Source organism: Pan troglodytes, chromosome 19 (genome assembly GCF_028858775.2).
Source record: "Pan troglodytes isolate AG18354 chromosome 19, NHGRI_mPanTro3-v2.0_pri, whole genome shotgun sequence".
Classification (NCBI taxonomy): domain Eukaryota; kingdom Metazoa; phylum Chordata; class Mammalia; order Primates; family Hominidae; genus Pan; species Pan troglodytes.
This window is the reverse complement of record NC_072417.2, coordinates 21,277,611-21,292,679: the sequence shown is the minus strand read 5'-3', so window position 1 is coordinate 21,292,679 and position 15,069 is coordinate 21,277,611. Positions and strand designations below refer to the sequence as shown.

General features: G+C 38.2%; 1 protein-coding gene across 3 annotated transcripts in view; it reads left to right on the top strand.

Moving 5' to 3' along the window:
• Window positions 1-15,069, top strand: part of NSF (N-ethylmaleimide sensitive factor, vesicle fusing ATPase) — a 166,489-nt gene that overhangs the window by 134,350 nt on the left and 17,070 nt on the right. For all 3 annotated transcript variants that reach the window (XM_511626.7, XM_054671317.2, XM_054671318.2), the window contains exons 16-17: window positions 1,420-1,486; window positions 3,717-3,796. In XM_511626.7, coding sequence (XP_511626.3) covers window positions 1,420-1,486; window positions 3,717-3,796 — 147 coding nt within the window. The remainder of the gene's footprint in view (window positions 1-1,419; window positions 1,487-3,716; window positions 3,797-15,069) is intronic.

Below are 15,069 nucleotides of genomic sequence, written 5' to 3'. Positions count from 1 at the left end.
ATACATAATATACAAAATCCTGTGCCAAAGGAGAAGACAAGTGATTTATGGCAAGATGGAATTGGAACTTGTGTTGTTTCAACCATTGAACCTACAGAGCAGACATCATTACTGAATTCTGTTCTGTGCTGGGCACTACACATAACACGAACAGAATAAAGCTTTTATCCACCTCACAGTCCAGTGGGGAGACAGATAGCTTAGGACGAAAGGATAGATGGGGTTTAGACAGAGTGTGGGAGGGTAATTAGGGGGTAAAGGGATGGTGCATAGGAAAACGTTTTCACCAGAGGGGTTGACCTGATTAAATATCTGGAGAAATTGTTAGTATTTATGCCAGGAAAGAGGTAAGGAAGGAACTGAATCAAGATGGTCACAGTGAGACTCTATTATGGTAACTTAATTGTTAGGAATACTTTAAAAACCAAGTATACACAGGTTGTTTTTAAACCTAACATGAAAAATGGTTAATATAATGAGTTTGACTTTATTTCTGTACCTAATTATAAATCTTCAATGGTTAAAAGATACCCAGGAAGGAATATATGCCATTCCAAGCAAGATGTTGGTGCGGGTGGGGATGGGGTTTACTATCTTGGTGTGCTGAAGTTGGTTACCAACCAGAGAGACTGGGCTGGGATGCAGAAACTAATTCTTACTCATGACACTGATGAGATTTCCTGAGCCCCACCTGTAGTCTCTGGAATAGGACCTTCATTTCCAAAAAGGCTAGTCTCAAGGCCTTGAGTACTTCTATTCAACTTGCAGATAAGCTAATTCTTCTATCTGATTTGAAATGACTACATCCTTGCCAGGCTAAAACCGTTCCTTCACTGCTTAATTTCATTCTCATTTTCTTGACCATCTTAAGACAGTGCATTCATATCTTTTGTCTGGTTTTATACGTACATCTATCTGATCCTTCATACTCAACCTTTAATTCTTTTGTAAGCTCTTTTACCATTATGGTCTAATTTGAGTTGACAGAATTCTGATCTTTCAGTGTTACTTTTGCTTAACAGAGCCGCAATTCTTATAGATAAGAAAATGGCATCTAGTTTTATTTTACACATCTCTTGTGGCTCCATCTAGCTCTTGAGTCATTACACTAAAGTCCTGCTCCTGACACAGATACCAGAGACCAGTGTGATAGAAGTGATGGGATGTGTCAGTTGATTAATGATCAGCTAGTCCCCAGCCTGCCCAGGTGTGACACACACAGCTGTTAGTGCTGAAAACAGCCTTAGCCTGCTCTTTGTTCAGCGGTGATCCAGTGTGTCAATTCTAATTTATTGTAGTCCAAAGTGTGGGTGTTTTCCTGTGCTTTGTTTAGTATTGCTCGAGAAGTAACTAAACTTCTTGGAAATTGTCGTAACTGTGGAGGACAGTGAGATAATAAATGACTTTGTTTTCTTTCAGATCTTTGATGATGCGTACAAATCCCAGCTCAGTTGTGTGGTTGTGGATGACATTGAGAGATTGCTTGGTGAGTCCTAACTTCTGCTGTTGTATTATCTTTGCCACATTACAGCTAATATCTCAAAAGTTACAAGAGAAAATTAACAAGTATTTATAAACTGTAAAGCAATAGAAATACCTTTCTTTGTCTTACAAGGAAATATAACGTTCTCTCTTAAATAGCTGACATCAATGATAGTATTCATTTTAATATGCCCTGTGACTATAACACCATTATAAACTGCTTTCTTGTAAGGGCCCATGTCTCATTTTGTATCTTCCAGTGTGCCCTTGCCATAGTAAATGATTAGTAATTTTCATTGATGAGTATATCTGTTATTTAGGACCTCTGAGCTCAGAAATTCACTTGTGAACTTTGACAGAACTAATGAAAGAAGGGTTTAGGATCACAGTGAAATCTGCAAATTCACTAAAACACTAAGGGCAGAAGCTGTAAGCTCTCTGCACCTCAGTTTCTGCTCTTACAAAACAGAGACTATAATCCCTCTCTTGCTTATCCCACAGAGTAATTGTGAAGACAAAAATGGGATAATAAATCTTGAAAAAATTTTGTAAGTTAAAAGTGCTCTATAGTAATTTTTAAAATATGTATTAAATATCTCCTGTGTTGAAGTGCACTCTTACAGAATACAAACATGAAGAAGACTTGGTCCTGGCACTTAACTCATAAGAAATAAACTGCAAGGAAGGGCCAGAAAGTTGTTAATTTTATTTCACTGTAAAATTAAATCAGTCTGACATAAATTCATTACAACAATGGCTCAGGAAGAGGTAATACACTCTATTGAAATAGAAACCCACCTGGTGACTTAATAACATCTGAAAATACTACCCAGTGTCTGAATAATCCCTTCTTCTTTAAGCTGTCCATAATGGTGTAGTCGTGATTTCAAGCTAACTGTTCTTACTGCATTTTTCCCATGATTTTCAGACCTGCTTTTGGTCCTCTGTTATTTATTTTTTTAAGTTTTGGCAGTGTCTGTTATAAAGCAAAGCAGGTATATCTGTGAGGTCTCCATAAATTGATAGTGGGTTTTGGGTCTGCTAGGTTTGATACATCTCAGCCCAGTTTATGGGATGATTTCTTTAAAAGCTTTTAGGCACAAACTCATAGCTCTGTGTAAATTCCTTTATCTTAACACAATTGAGGTGTGTGGTCATAGCAACACTACCATGTCAGGAATGTGTGCCCTCTGAGTACATTTCACTGGTATGAATAGTTATCATCTGTGCATGCTTGCTCATTTATTCAATAAGCACTTGCTGAGCCCTTCCTCCTCTGGTAGAAGTATTAGAGTCTCAGAAAAAGATGCTGCTGCCTGTCTTTATAACATATGTTGGCAAATGTTAATGCAAAGTAGAATGTGCCATGTATTTTGGATATTCTGCGTTTTTTTTATTTTTATTTTCCCTCCCACTGTTCTCATCAGGTAAATAGTCTGAAAATGGAGGGATCAGTTTTGACCTCAGGGGGCCTGCGAGTAGCTCTAAGCCCAGGGCAGGAGAGCATATGCAGTATGCAGAGAAAGCTAAGCAGGTGGCATTTACGCTGAATCTTGAATTATTGGTAAATGTTTAACAGGTCAGATGTTCTCTTAGAAAGTTATCTGTTCCTTACCATCTGAGGGCCAATCTTAGTGGTTCTGCCATTGTTTCCGTTTTATTGAAATTCCTTATTTTCCCCTTTGCCCATTTTCTAACATCATGTTTTAATATCAGTGTACTGAATGGCCATGGTTTGCAGTAACTTCTTAGAAATGCTTGGTAAATACACCTGGAATTTTTTTTTCCTTCCAAAATAATCCCAGAAAAAACATCTACATGAACTCAAAGTGAATATTTAGAAGCTTTTTCAAAAAATTTATAGAGCCGAGTACAGTGGGATTATGGCAACCTATAATTCCAGCTACCTGGGAGGCTTAGGCAGGAGGGTTGCTTGAGCCCAGGAGTTCAAGACAAGCCTGGGCAACATAGCAAGACCCTGTCTCAAAAAAAAAGTTACAGATAAGAGTTCTTATATTTTAAGCATTTAGGTTATTAGAGATTTTTTTCTTATTATAAATAGTTTTATGACTGTTATTTAAGACTGTTTACTCTTAAATTTTTTTTTCTTATTCTATACATATTCTGCTTATGTAGGGACTGTGTTTACTTTTGATGAAAAAAAAACAAAACTGAATGTTTGGAATATGTACATGTGTATCAAATCCCTAAACGTAATAATGTTTCTTTTCCAGATTACGTCCCTATTGGCCCTCGATTTTCAAATCTTGTATTACAGGCTCTTCTCGTTTTACTGAAAAAGGCACCTCCTCAGGTAAAATAATACTACTAATAAGGAATATTTTAACAAAGAGTTTTTCAGTAAATTGCATATAATGATACAATCTTTAAATAAGCAGGTTATCATAAACATAAAATTCTGTTGTTGAAAGGATTTTGAAAGGTCATCCAGTCTTGACTTCTGCTTAAGGTAAATTATTTTATCAACAGAATTTTTCCATTCCTTTTCTGAAGAAATCAAAATCCCACAGTTTCTGTGTGGAATACAACAATTAGCATTGTATTTTGTTGTTTTGTAAGTTTTCCACCATATTACATATCCCTACTACCTCCAACTGCTAAGGGAGATTATGATATTAATAGAGAAGGCATTGAATATGTTCCCATATGTTTCATTTATAATTTCATGGGTTTTCCTAAAAATTTGTTTATGGGGATATTTAAGTTTATTTTCTTTGGGCAGTTAAAAAACTATTTTTAACAGATGATCTTGAGTTATTTTTCTTGGGTCATGTGGCACTTTTGAGGAGTGAATTTATAGCCAGGATCTTGATTCCTGTGTTTGCATTTTTACTGATGTGGCTATTAGAGACTTGTGATTTTGGTAGGTTAACAAATTTAAAACCAACCTATGAAGGTTGGTTAAATATGTTAATTATGTAGAGGCTGCCAGAGCATGTTTGGCTGTGTCACAAGACATGAGTTCTCTTGATTGATTCTGCATGCTGTAACCTTGAAAAATGCCAATCAAAGGCAGGTACAAAGCAGTTAAGCACTGACTTGAAAAGCATCTTAATGTCTGTATGAGAATCTCATATTTAAAGTTAGAGATAGAAACTAATCTGTAAGGAAAATATTTACTCTTAAACTGGTGAATCTAATTTTTAATTTAACAGTTATATATGTGCGTGTATTTTGCACTTAAAAGTAAATGACTTGTCTTGGTTTTTCTAGAGTTTTTTTTTAACTTCTAAAATAATGAAAAGAAACATAACCTATAATAGTCTTGAAGATTTGCAACATATGTGTACTGTGGAAGGATTTTTAAATCAGCTTTTCATAAACCATCATTCCTAGTAATTGGAGTCTTAGCTTATACTAAGGGTGAAGTTAGAGAGGTGAGTGTATTTTCCCTTTCTCTGATTCCTGCAATATTTTCTTAAGTAAGTAAACGTATATATCTAAAGTTGCAGAAACAGAAATAATTATCTACATATATCATGATTCCTCCAATGTTTTCATAAATAAGTAAACGTATATATCTAAAGTTGCTGAAACAGAAATAATTACCCCCAACATCTACATATATTATGCACACAAAAAAACTTTATTATATCAGCATATTAATTATAAAAACTATTAGAATGTGAGACTTTTTCTAGGCATTTAAATTTATCTCTTAAAATATTTCTTCTTTTTTAGCTGAAAATAATTTATGCTAAAAGTCACTTGGGAGAAGGAAGATTAACTTCAGTGCTATCTTATACTTCTTGTTCTTTACATTGTTAAATACTATACACATTGATTTAAACAGAGGTACACCCCCTTGGCTGAGAAGCATTTGTGATCCAAAGTAGATACTAACAGAAATAAACAGAAACTATTAACGAATGATCTGCCACACTAAGATTTAAGAATAATTGTTTCTGTGTTGTAAAACTTATTGTAAGATTTTTGAGAGAAGGAACATTATCTTATGCTTTTAAATCTCACAGCCAATGGCATAGAGGTTTATACATACGTGCTTCACAAATACCTTATCAACAAAAAAAAATTTTTCAGTGTCTTTTCATTTTAGTGGACTCAAGTGTTTTCATATTGCTGGAGTTTATATTTAGACAGGATATGATAAGAGTGAAAACATTCAAAAATAAGTAAAGTTCAAATGGCCAACAAGTATAAGAAGAGGTACTCAACATCATTAGTCATCAGAGAAATGCAAGTCAGAACCAATAGTGAGATACCACTCATTGCATACCTGCTAGAATGGCTATCATCAAAAAGTCAGGTAATGACAAGCGCTGGTGCAGATGTGGAGAAATTGGAACCTGTATGCACTGCTGGTAAGAATGTTCCTCAAGAGGTTAAGCATAGAGTTACCATATAACCCAGCTATTCCACCAAGTATACACCTACAAGCAATGAAAAACATATGTCCACATGAAAGCTTGTATGTGGGTATTCATAGCAGCATTATTCATAACTAAACATTTATCTGATAAAATCTAGTATATCCATATAATGGAATATTACTCAGCAATAAAAAAAAGTAGTACCATTACATACTACAACATGAATGAACTTTGAAAACATGCTAAGCAAAAGGAGCCAGTCAAAAAGACCACATATTGGATGATTCCAGTTACATGAAATGTCCAGGACTGGCAGATCTATAAAGACAGAAAATATATTTGGGATGGCCTAGGGCTGGGAGGGGAGAATGAGAAGAGTGAGAGGGTCACTGCTAATGGGTATGGGGTTTCTTTTTGGGGTGATAGAAATGCTCTAAAATTGATTTTGGTGGTGTTGTGTATATCTGTGAATATACTAAAATACTGAATTGTACACTTTAAATGGGTAAACTGTGTGCTCTGTGAACCATATCTCAAGCGATTACATTTTTTAGAAGTGGTTTAGAAGCTACTTAAATGATGAAAGGAGACATAGAGTTAGAAGTGAGGGGTGAGCATCCAAGGTACATGGCCCAGCTTGGGAGAAAGAGGAATTGGATCATTTAAAAAGAACATGGAGTGAATTTATCTAAGGACTGAAGAGGAAGAATATAGAAATATGTAAGAAGTAAGAGATGTGGTTGCCTTAGTGATTGGAAATGGCAGGGGTTCTCTCTGAAGGGAATACCATCTGGTCATTAATCTGAATTTGGTGACTCTGACCTGGACTGCCAGATTACCTGCAGTATACATGAATCAGTGACAGGATAAATTAATATTTGTAGTATTTCTAGTTGGCATGTATTTAACAAAATAAAAGTGTGCTTTGTCATACCACCTTGCTTTTTAAAATGTTTATATTCTCTCAAGAAAATGAGGGGAAATTTTCAGGCTGATCCAAGTGTTAAGAATATTAGTCATTGTAAAATGGAAGCATTCACTTTGTCAAACCATTAGCATATAGTTTTTTCAGATGTTTTTAATTAAATATTAAAGGTATATTCAGCTAAATATTGTAGAAATGCATAGAGTGATAGAAAAATATTTATTACTGGTAAGAAAACAAAAGTTGTGAGCATTTTTCTTTAAAAGGAGGAACTATACTTATATACAATACAGTAATCATATCAGTCACAGAATCCTCAATTTTGCATTTGTTGTATTTCCAGCTTTCACACAGAAAAATTGTGTGTGCATGTGTGCACATGCTCAAATAAAAGAATCCCTTCAGGGGCACTATGTTGTTATGTATCCAGATATTCTCTTTTCTCCTTCCACCCCTCCCCCACCACCCCCTCCCTTCTTGTAAATTGGCTTATTAAAACTGGTTCCCAAGCCCTCCTTTTTTCCCTTTGTGATTGCCTTGGTCTTGGATTTTCAGTGTAGAACTAAAAATTCAAGTCAGATTTCAGTTACTAGGATAATTTTCTTTGAATTTTAAATTTTTCTAAGTAAATGCATAGATTTTTAATGAACCTGGTATTCAGTGGATTTGCTTTAAATTTAGCTGCAGAGTTAATTTCATGATTGATTTATTAGCCCTTTGAAAGTATAAAAAGTGGTATCTGCAGTTCGTGAAGAGTGAAAAACATCATCACATTTTGTTTAGCATCTTTTTAAAACCAATTAAAAGCTTTTCTAAAATGGATTGAACAGGAGAAAATAAAACATGTTCCCTAGGTCTTTATTTCAATCAAGTTTCCCTGTGTTCTGCAGGAGAAGAGATCGAGAGGGGATAGAAAAATTGAAAAGGGCTGTCCCAGCAGGGAGCCAAGCCGTAGAAAAGGGCTTCTCTGAGAACTCAGCAGCAGCAGCTAAGAAAGCTCCCAGCCTGCTTCATCTACATGCAGAGTCACACAAGGCATGGGGGTGCTCACTGTCACACAGAGGTTTCACATGTGCTTCCCTGCTGATTCCTGTGAAAAGCTAACAATTGCCTTGGAGGGTAAAAGACCACTGCAGTTCACCCTCCCTGAGCTGGACGTACAATTTGTCCAGTGTTAGGAAGTGTCCGGCTTAGCAGTGAGAGGCTTGAAGACACCCCTCCTTCCAGTGAGATTCCTAACGCCGTCTCTTTTACTTGATGACACTGGGGCTCTTTTCAAGTTTTGCAGATTTATGGAAGTTGAGGGGAATGTGCTTTTCAAGATCAGGAGGATGAAAGCCTTGGTCTTAATGTCAAGGAGGAAGCAGTAGTGAGTGGTAAGGCCAGGTAACTCTTCCTGCAGCCTGCAGGACCAGTGGCTTGATTTTTCCTCATAGATCTCTTCTGCCACCTTCTTTTTTTTTTCTTTTTGGGAGACAGAGTGTCTGAAAAGGAACTCCTTGTGCTGTAAAATGACATGATTCCCCAGTTTCCTCAACAAGTGTGAGAGTAGTTAAGCCTATTAACCTCACTGTTTAATGCTGGGTTTGACACTTTTGTGCATCAAATTGGAAAATCTCATCTGTATGTAACAGGGTAGCCTCGTAATTTATGGAGGAGCAATCCTTCCTCAGTTCAGTGCTTCCCAACCTTTTTAGATCATGGTGCATACAAAATGATAACATCTGATGATACACTTGGGTAAGTGGGTGAGGCCACTCACAACTGGCCAGGGCTCTAGCCTTCCCAACAGCTGGCAGGAATTGATATCTTAGTCCAGGTATAACTCATTTGAAGCTCAACGATTGGAAAACTCTTTGGAAACTTTAAACTTTTACAAAAGAAGAATTACCACTCCAACGTCATAGCAGTGTTACTGAAGTAGAACTCAGACCTAACAGTTATTAGTGTTCTGGCTAAATTTTATGATGTTGTTGAGAATAGTAACTTCCTCGCTGCTCTGACACCTAGGAATATTACCTAATAAGAGAGAAATACAGCTTAAAGCTTGGAGGACCTAAGGTGTGAACCAATAAGAAACTGTCAGCATTCTCAGGATGGGGACTTGGGTAGACACACTTGTTTCTGCATGAGTTTTGTTTTTAACATCAGCAGTCTCTAGACAACATTGCTTTCATGTAGTCCTTACATGACATCTTAGCAGTCTTACCTCAGATATGGTTATAGGACATCTTGGTATCTTGATAATATTAAGCAACTCTTTAGGCTTTGGGTTGCTTTAGTGAAATAAGCAGATAATGGAAGAGACTCCAAATCATGCAGGCCTAAACATGAGTATCTCTCCATCTATTTGTTCAAAATTAACTCTGGCTAATGACTATGATATGACTCAATAAGATATATAACCACTTTAGGAAAGAGGCTTAGTCATTTTGCCAGACACATTAATTTTAATCCACTGATGTGGTGACTTTTGCATTGGGCTTCATTTCTTTTATCTAAAAAAAAAATGATGCTTGACAGTTTAGTGGCCTGCTTAGTAAGTCAGTGACATTAGATACCTACTATATTTATAATATTCTCTTTAGGTATACTTTGCTTAGTATAGTAGATTTTCTTGGAAAGTCCTTTGTAGATTGAACATGTGTGTGTGTATATATACATATCTCTGAGGACAAAAGGAAATTTCCAGAGATCTGTGTTCTTGTTTTCTGGACAGAAAGATAATGTATAGTGAATGTATCGTGATCAACTAAGATAATGCCTAGTGAAGCCCTTTGTAAACCTGTGGACTACATAGATAGACAGTATTAAAGAACATATATATATAGTACATATATATGTAGATTAATTTCAAATGTATCAAAAACAGTGAAATAGGCCAGACATTGTGGCTCACGCCTGTAATCCTAGCACTTTGAGAGGCCAAGGCAGGAAGATTGCTTAAGGCCAGGAGTTCGAGACCAGCCTAGGCAACATAGTAAGACCAGTCTTTACAAAAAAAAGTTAGTCGAATGTGGTGGTGAGCATCCGTAGACCCAGCTATTCGGGAGGCTGAGGCAGGAGGATCGCTTGAGCCCATGAGTTCAAGACCGCAGGAAGCTGATTCTTACCACCGCACTCTAGCCTGAGTGATAGAGCAAGACTCTGTCTCTAAAAACAAAACAAAACAACAAAAAACAGTGAAGTAAATTATTTTATAAAACATTGCTACAGATATCTGCTGAATAAAATCAAATTTTCAAAATAGGGTTTTGTTTTGGTTTTGGTAGAGCACATCTATAGTAGATATTAATACCAGAATAAATTATAAGATATATATGCCATTTTCTGATAACTCAAAATTAAATATCTAAATTTTAATCATCAGAGAAATGCTAATAGTGTTGAGACAAAATATTTTTTCATTGCTAGAATGTATTCTTCCAGCTCCATTGCCTTAAATAAGTTACTGTGGCATTACATTAGCTTTTGAAAGGTGTGGATTATAACGTCGTAGTAGTCCATGGGTGCCATGACTCTAGTTAAGAGCACCCTTTCTGTAGAACTTACTCTTTGTATTGAACTTGAGGTTTAAAAAAAAAAAAAAAGAAACCTATGTCTTAGCTCAGATATCATCTGGCATTATAGCCTTGAACGTCCCTTAATTTCTTGGTGTCTATTTCTTCATCTGTAAAATAGAGATAATTCCTCATGTGTTACCTACTCTGTTGAGGGTCAACTAAGATAATGTGTAGTGAAGCCCTTTGTAAACTGGTGGACTACATGAGCTGTCCAGGCGCAGTGGCTCATGCCTGTAATCCCAGCACTTTGGGAGGCTGAGACAGGTGGATCATTTGAGGTCAGGAGTTCAAAACCAGCATGGCCAACATAGTGAAACCCGATCTCTACTAAAAATACAAAAATTAGCTCGACATGGTGGTGTGCACCTGTAATCCCAGCGACTCGGGAAGCTGAGGCAGGAGAATTGCTTGAACCCAGGAGGCGGAGTTTGCAGTGAGCTGAGATTGTACCACTGCACTCCATCCTGGGTGGATGGAGTGAGACTCTGTCTCAAAAAAAGAATTGCCTTTGGATAGTCCACAGAACCTTTTCAGCTTGTAAGATAGGAAAACTGAAGAACATATAATAACTGCTATATAGAGGAAGTTTCCATAGGAAGTGAGTTCAGAGCTCCCCCTTTGGAATGCCCGAACCCAACTTCCCTCATTTGCAGTACTGGGAAAAGAAACCTGCTTCCCCATCTCTCATTCACTGAAATTTAGAAGCTTCCTACATCCTAAGACAAATACTCTGGTCTGGGGATTGGGGATTCCTGTTGTAGAAAGAAGTAGGAAGTGGAGACAGGAATTGCCAAGATCAGTAGGCCACCACCAGGTCACACTTGTCTTCAGCCTCCAGGGACTGGCCCACCTGCTTCCTTTCCCTGCCACCACCTGTTGCTTGTGGCTGAAGTTCCCCTTTTCTCCTAACTCATGGTGCAACAAAGTGGTGCTTCACAGTTTCTTTCCTACCTTTCTGTCCCAGAAACAAGAATGCAGATCTTTGGAGATTTCCTGTGTCCTTGGGGATCTCACAATGGCCAGAAGCCCTGGCCCTCTACTCCTTACCCTGTTAATCTTGGATGGTAGGATTATAGGTGATTTCTTTTTTATTTTGTTTTATTGTTTCCTGTACTTTATAGATTTTCTACAATAAGCATATGTTACTTTGATAATCAGGAAAAAATAAAAAATGAGTATACAATTATTTTTAACTTAGCAGTATGACTGTCAAAATTCCTTAATTCCATTGCTTTGGTACTAATTTGCTGCTAACCACTAGGGTTAAATGAGACTACCTTTGTATCTAAGCTTGTCTATGTATAATATATTTTTAACCTTGTTCTTTTTATGACTTAAGATTTAATTGAATATCTGAAATATGCTGTGGGTTTTGGAGTAAAAGTGTGCAAGTGCCTCCTAACTCTCACAGTTGTCCTGGGAAACCCACCTGGCACTTGGCTCAGTGCCATGCTCCCCATCTAAACTTAACCATGGTTGAATGCCAGTGTGACTAAAGTTGACCAAGGTAGATGGTAACGATTGTCTTAAGCTTCATTGAAAGGAGATCGGAAGTTTCTTTTTCACCAAAAATATTTCTTTTGACATAGAAGTTTTAAACATTTCTTTAAGGAACATCTGCTTTTATTAGATGTACATTTAAGAAATCCTTCTCAGTATAGAGATAAAAAGATGAATAAGACATTGTACCTGCCCTCAGATGGCTCATAGTCCAAGAACACTGTTCAATTGTGAAGTTTGTGCACAAGGTGGGCACAGGACAAGTAGCAAATGAAGGTTAACATCCAGCCCACATGCTGCCCACCAAGGAGTCCACCCTGGTTTGGGACTGAATCTGCCCTGAGTAAGGTTACAGATTTAGCAGATAGGAATATAGGATACTTAGTTAAATTTAAATTTCAGAAAAACATCACATAATTTTTTAGCATCAGCATATCCCATATTTTGGTCAGACTTATACTCAGGTATTTCTCTAGCAACCCTAACGCTGAACAAGAGGAAGAGGGTGCCTTTTAGCTCATACGAGGTGCTGGGGCTTGGGGAAGGAAGCAAGGGTGGCCACACTCACCCAGATGATTGCTTTTTTCTAATTTGTTCACCTAGGGTGTGTGTGCATGTGTGTGTGTGTGTGTGTGTGTGTGTGTGTGTGTGTTTTCTGATCCATGCAGAAGCTAACTGGTGTCTCTGTCACAATCCAGGGTGGGAGAAAGATGTGAAAACATGATGCATAGAGTTAGGTTTTATATGTTACGTAGCTCCAGTGGAACATAAAGGAAAGTGTGGTCCATTTTACCTGAGAAGATGTGCAAATCATTCACAAATAGTAGTTTCGGATCCTGGTCTTGAAAGATGAGTAAAAGGGAGATTTAGTCAGGGCCATTGTGCCATGCTAAGGAATTCAAGCGCTGCAGCAATGGAGAGAGAAGGTGAAGGATTTATGTATGCTAAAATTAGCATATTATTATTATTATTATTATTATTATTATTATTATTAGAGATAGGGTCTTGCTGTGTTGCCCAGGGTGGAGTGCAGTGATGCAGTCTCAATCACTGCAGCCTTTACCTCCTGGGCTCAATTGATCCTCCCGCCTCAGCCCCTGGAGTAGCTGGGACAACAGGTGCACACCACCACACCTGACTAATCTTTATATTTTTTGTATAGACAGGATTTTGCCATGTTACCCAGGCTGGTCTCAAACTCCTGGGCTCAAGCAGTCCACCCACCTCAGCTTCCCAGAGTGCTGGGATTACAGGTGTGAGCCATTACACCCAGCCTAAATTTTTTAAATTAACGTACAATATGATACTTGAGAATTTGAGGATATGTTCTGTGTACTTATCTTAGGCTTCATATGGCATAGTTTCACTGGAGGGAAGAATAGGAATTCATAAGAAATTATAGGCTTCATTTTTTCTAAATGACTGAAGCTTAACCTCTTTAAATATCAATTATTATACTTTAGCCTTTTTTAAGAGGAAAAAAATTGCTACATACATTCTTAGTGTCTGAAGCAAAGTATAATAAACTCTATGTTAATGAATAAGGACCATCATAACAAACCATAATTGATGGGTCAGTATTTTCATGAGTGGAACTCAGCAGGAACTGTTGGAATATACAGGATTCTGTCCTGGTGCCTGTTAGGTAGATATGGTGTGCCCTGTTTGTTACAGAGTTTTTTGTACCTTTTCTTTTTTTAGTGGTTTTGCTATCAGCTGTTACTTGCAGAATCCAAGTGAGTTGTGTCAGCTGGCCTGCCTCTGATGACTCCTTTTTCCAGTGTGCTGCTTTCATCTGCTATAAATTAAGGCAGGCAACCACCAGGATTCATGAGCTGTTCATAGAGTAAGAGAACTAAACTGTGGACGGGCGCAGTGGCTTACGCCTATAATCTCAGCACTTTGGGAGGCCAAGGCAGGAGGATCGCTTGAGTCCAGGACTTCTAGACCAGCCTGGGCAATATGGAAAAACCCCGTCTCTACTAAAAATACAAAAAAGTCCAGGCACGGTGGCTCACACCCGTAATCCCAGCACTTTGGGAGGCCAAGGTAGGTGGATCATTCAAGGTCAGGAGTTCGAGACCAGCCTGGCCAGTATGGTGAAACCCCCGCCTCTACTAAAAATACAAAAATTAGCCAGGCATGGTGACAGGCGTCTGTAGTCCCAGCTACTCAGGAGGCTGAGGCAGGAGAATCGCTTGAACCCAGGAGGTGGAGGTTGCAGCGAGCCGAGATCGCGCCACTGCACTCCAGCCTGGGCAACAGAGCGAGACTCTGTCTCAGAAAAAAAAAAAAAAAAAAGCCAAGCATGGTGGTGCACACCTGTAATTCCAGCTACTCAGGAGGCTGAAGTGGGAGAATCACCTGAGCCCAGGAGGTCGAGGCTGCAGTGAGTGGAGATCATGCCACTGCACTCCAGCCTGGGCAATCAGAGTGAGACCTTGTCTCGAAAAAAACACAAAAACATAAAACTGGGCTGCAGTGAGAGCTGGAGAGGCCTTCCAGAGAGCAAGGCCCCATTTTGACTCCTGTGGGCCCCTTCCTCTACTAAAAAAAAAAATACATTTTCCACCTGTTGGTACAAAGCTGAATATATTACTATATTAATATTTTCTTCCACCAAAAAGTTCTTTTTTTCTGATTTTTTTTTTTTCCAGGAGTGCAGTGGCGCGATCTCAACTCACTGCAACCTCTGCCTCCCGGGTTCAAGCAATTCTCATGCCTCAGCCTCCCAAGTAGCTGGGACTACAGGCGCACACCACCACACCCAGATAATTTTTTGTATTTTTAGCAGAGATGAGGTTTCACCATATTGGCCAGACTGGTCTCAAACTCCTGGCCTCAAGTGATCCGCCCTCCTCAGCCTCCCAAAGTGCTGGGATTACAGGCCTGGCCTGATTTTAAAAGAAATTAGAATAATACTTTCATGGGTTCCTCAAAGTTTCATAGGCCCTGGGCACTGTGTCTAGTGGGTAAGTTGTCCTTGCCTGTCAGTTTTAAAGTTACTTGAACCTCACATTGTTTTTTCAGTACTAGGAGCGAGAGGATTTTTGCTTATTTCTGGTTCTTGGCTGTGCTCTGGATAGTTGAAATTGTTTAGCAGATTGGCCTCCAGATAAGCAAGGCATTATTATTGGACATAGTAAATTCATGTTCTGGAAGGTTGGGGCCTAAAGGAGCAATGTGGGCTCTGTAGGGTTAAACGAGGGCGGTATGGTGAGAAGGCAAATTTTGAAACATTGTGAAC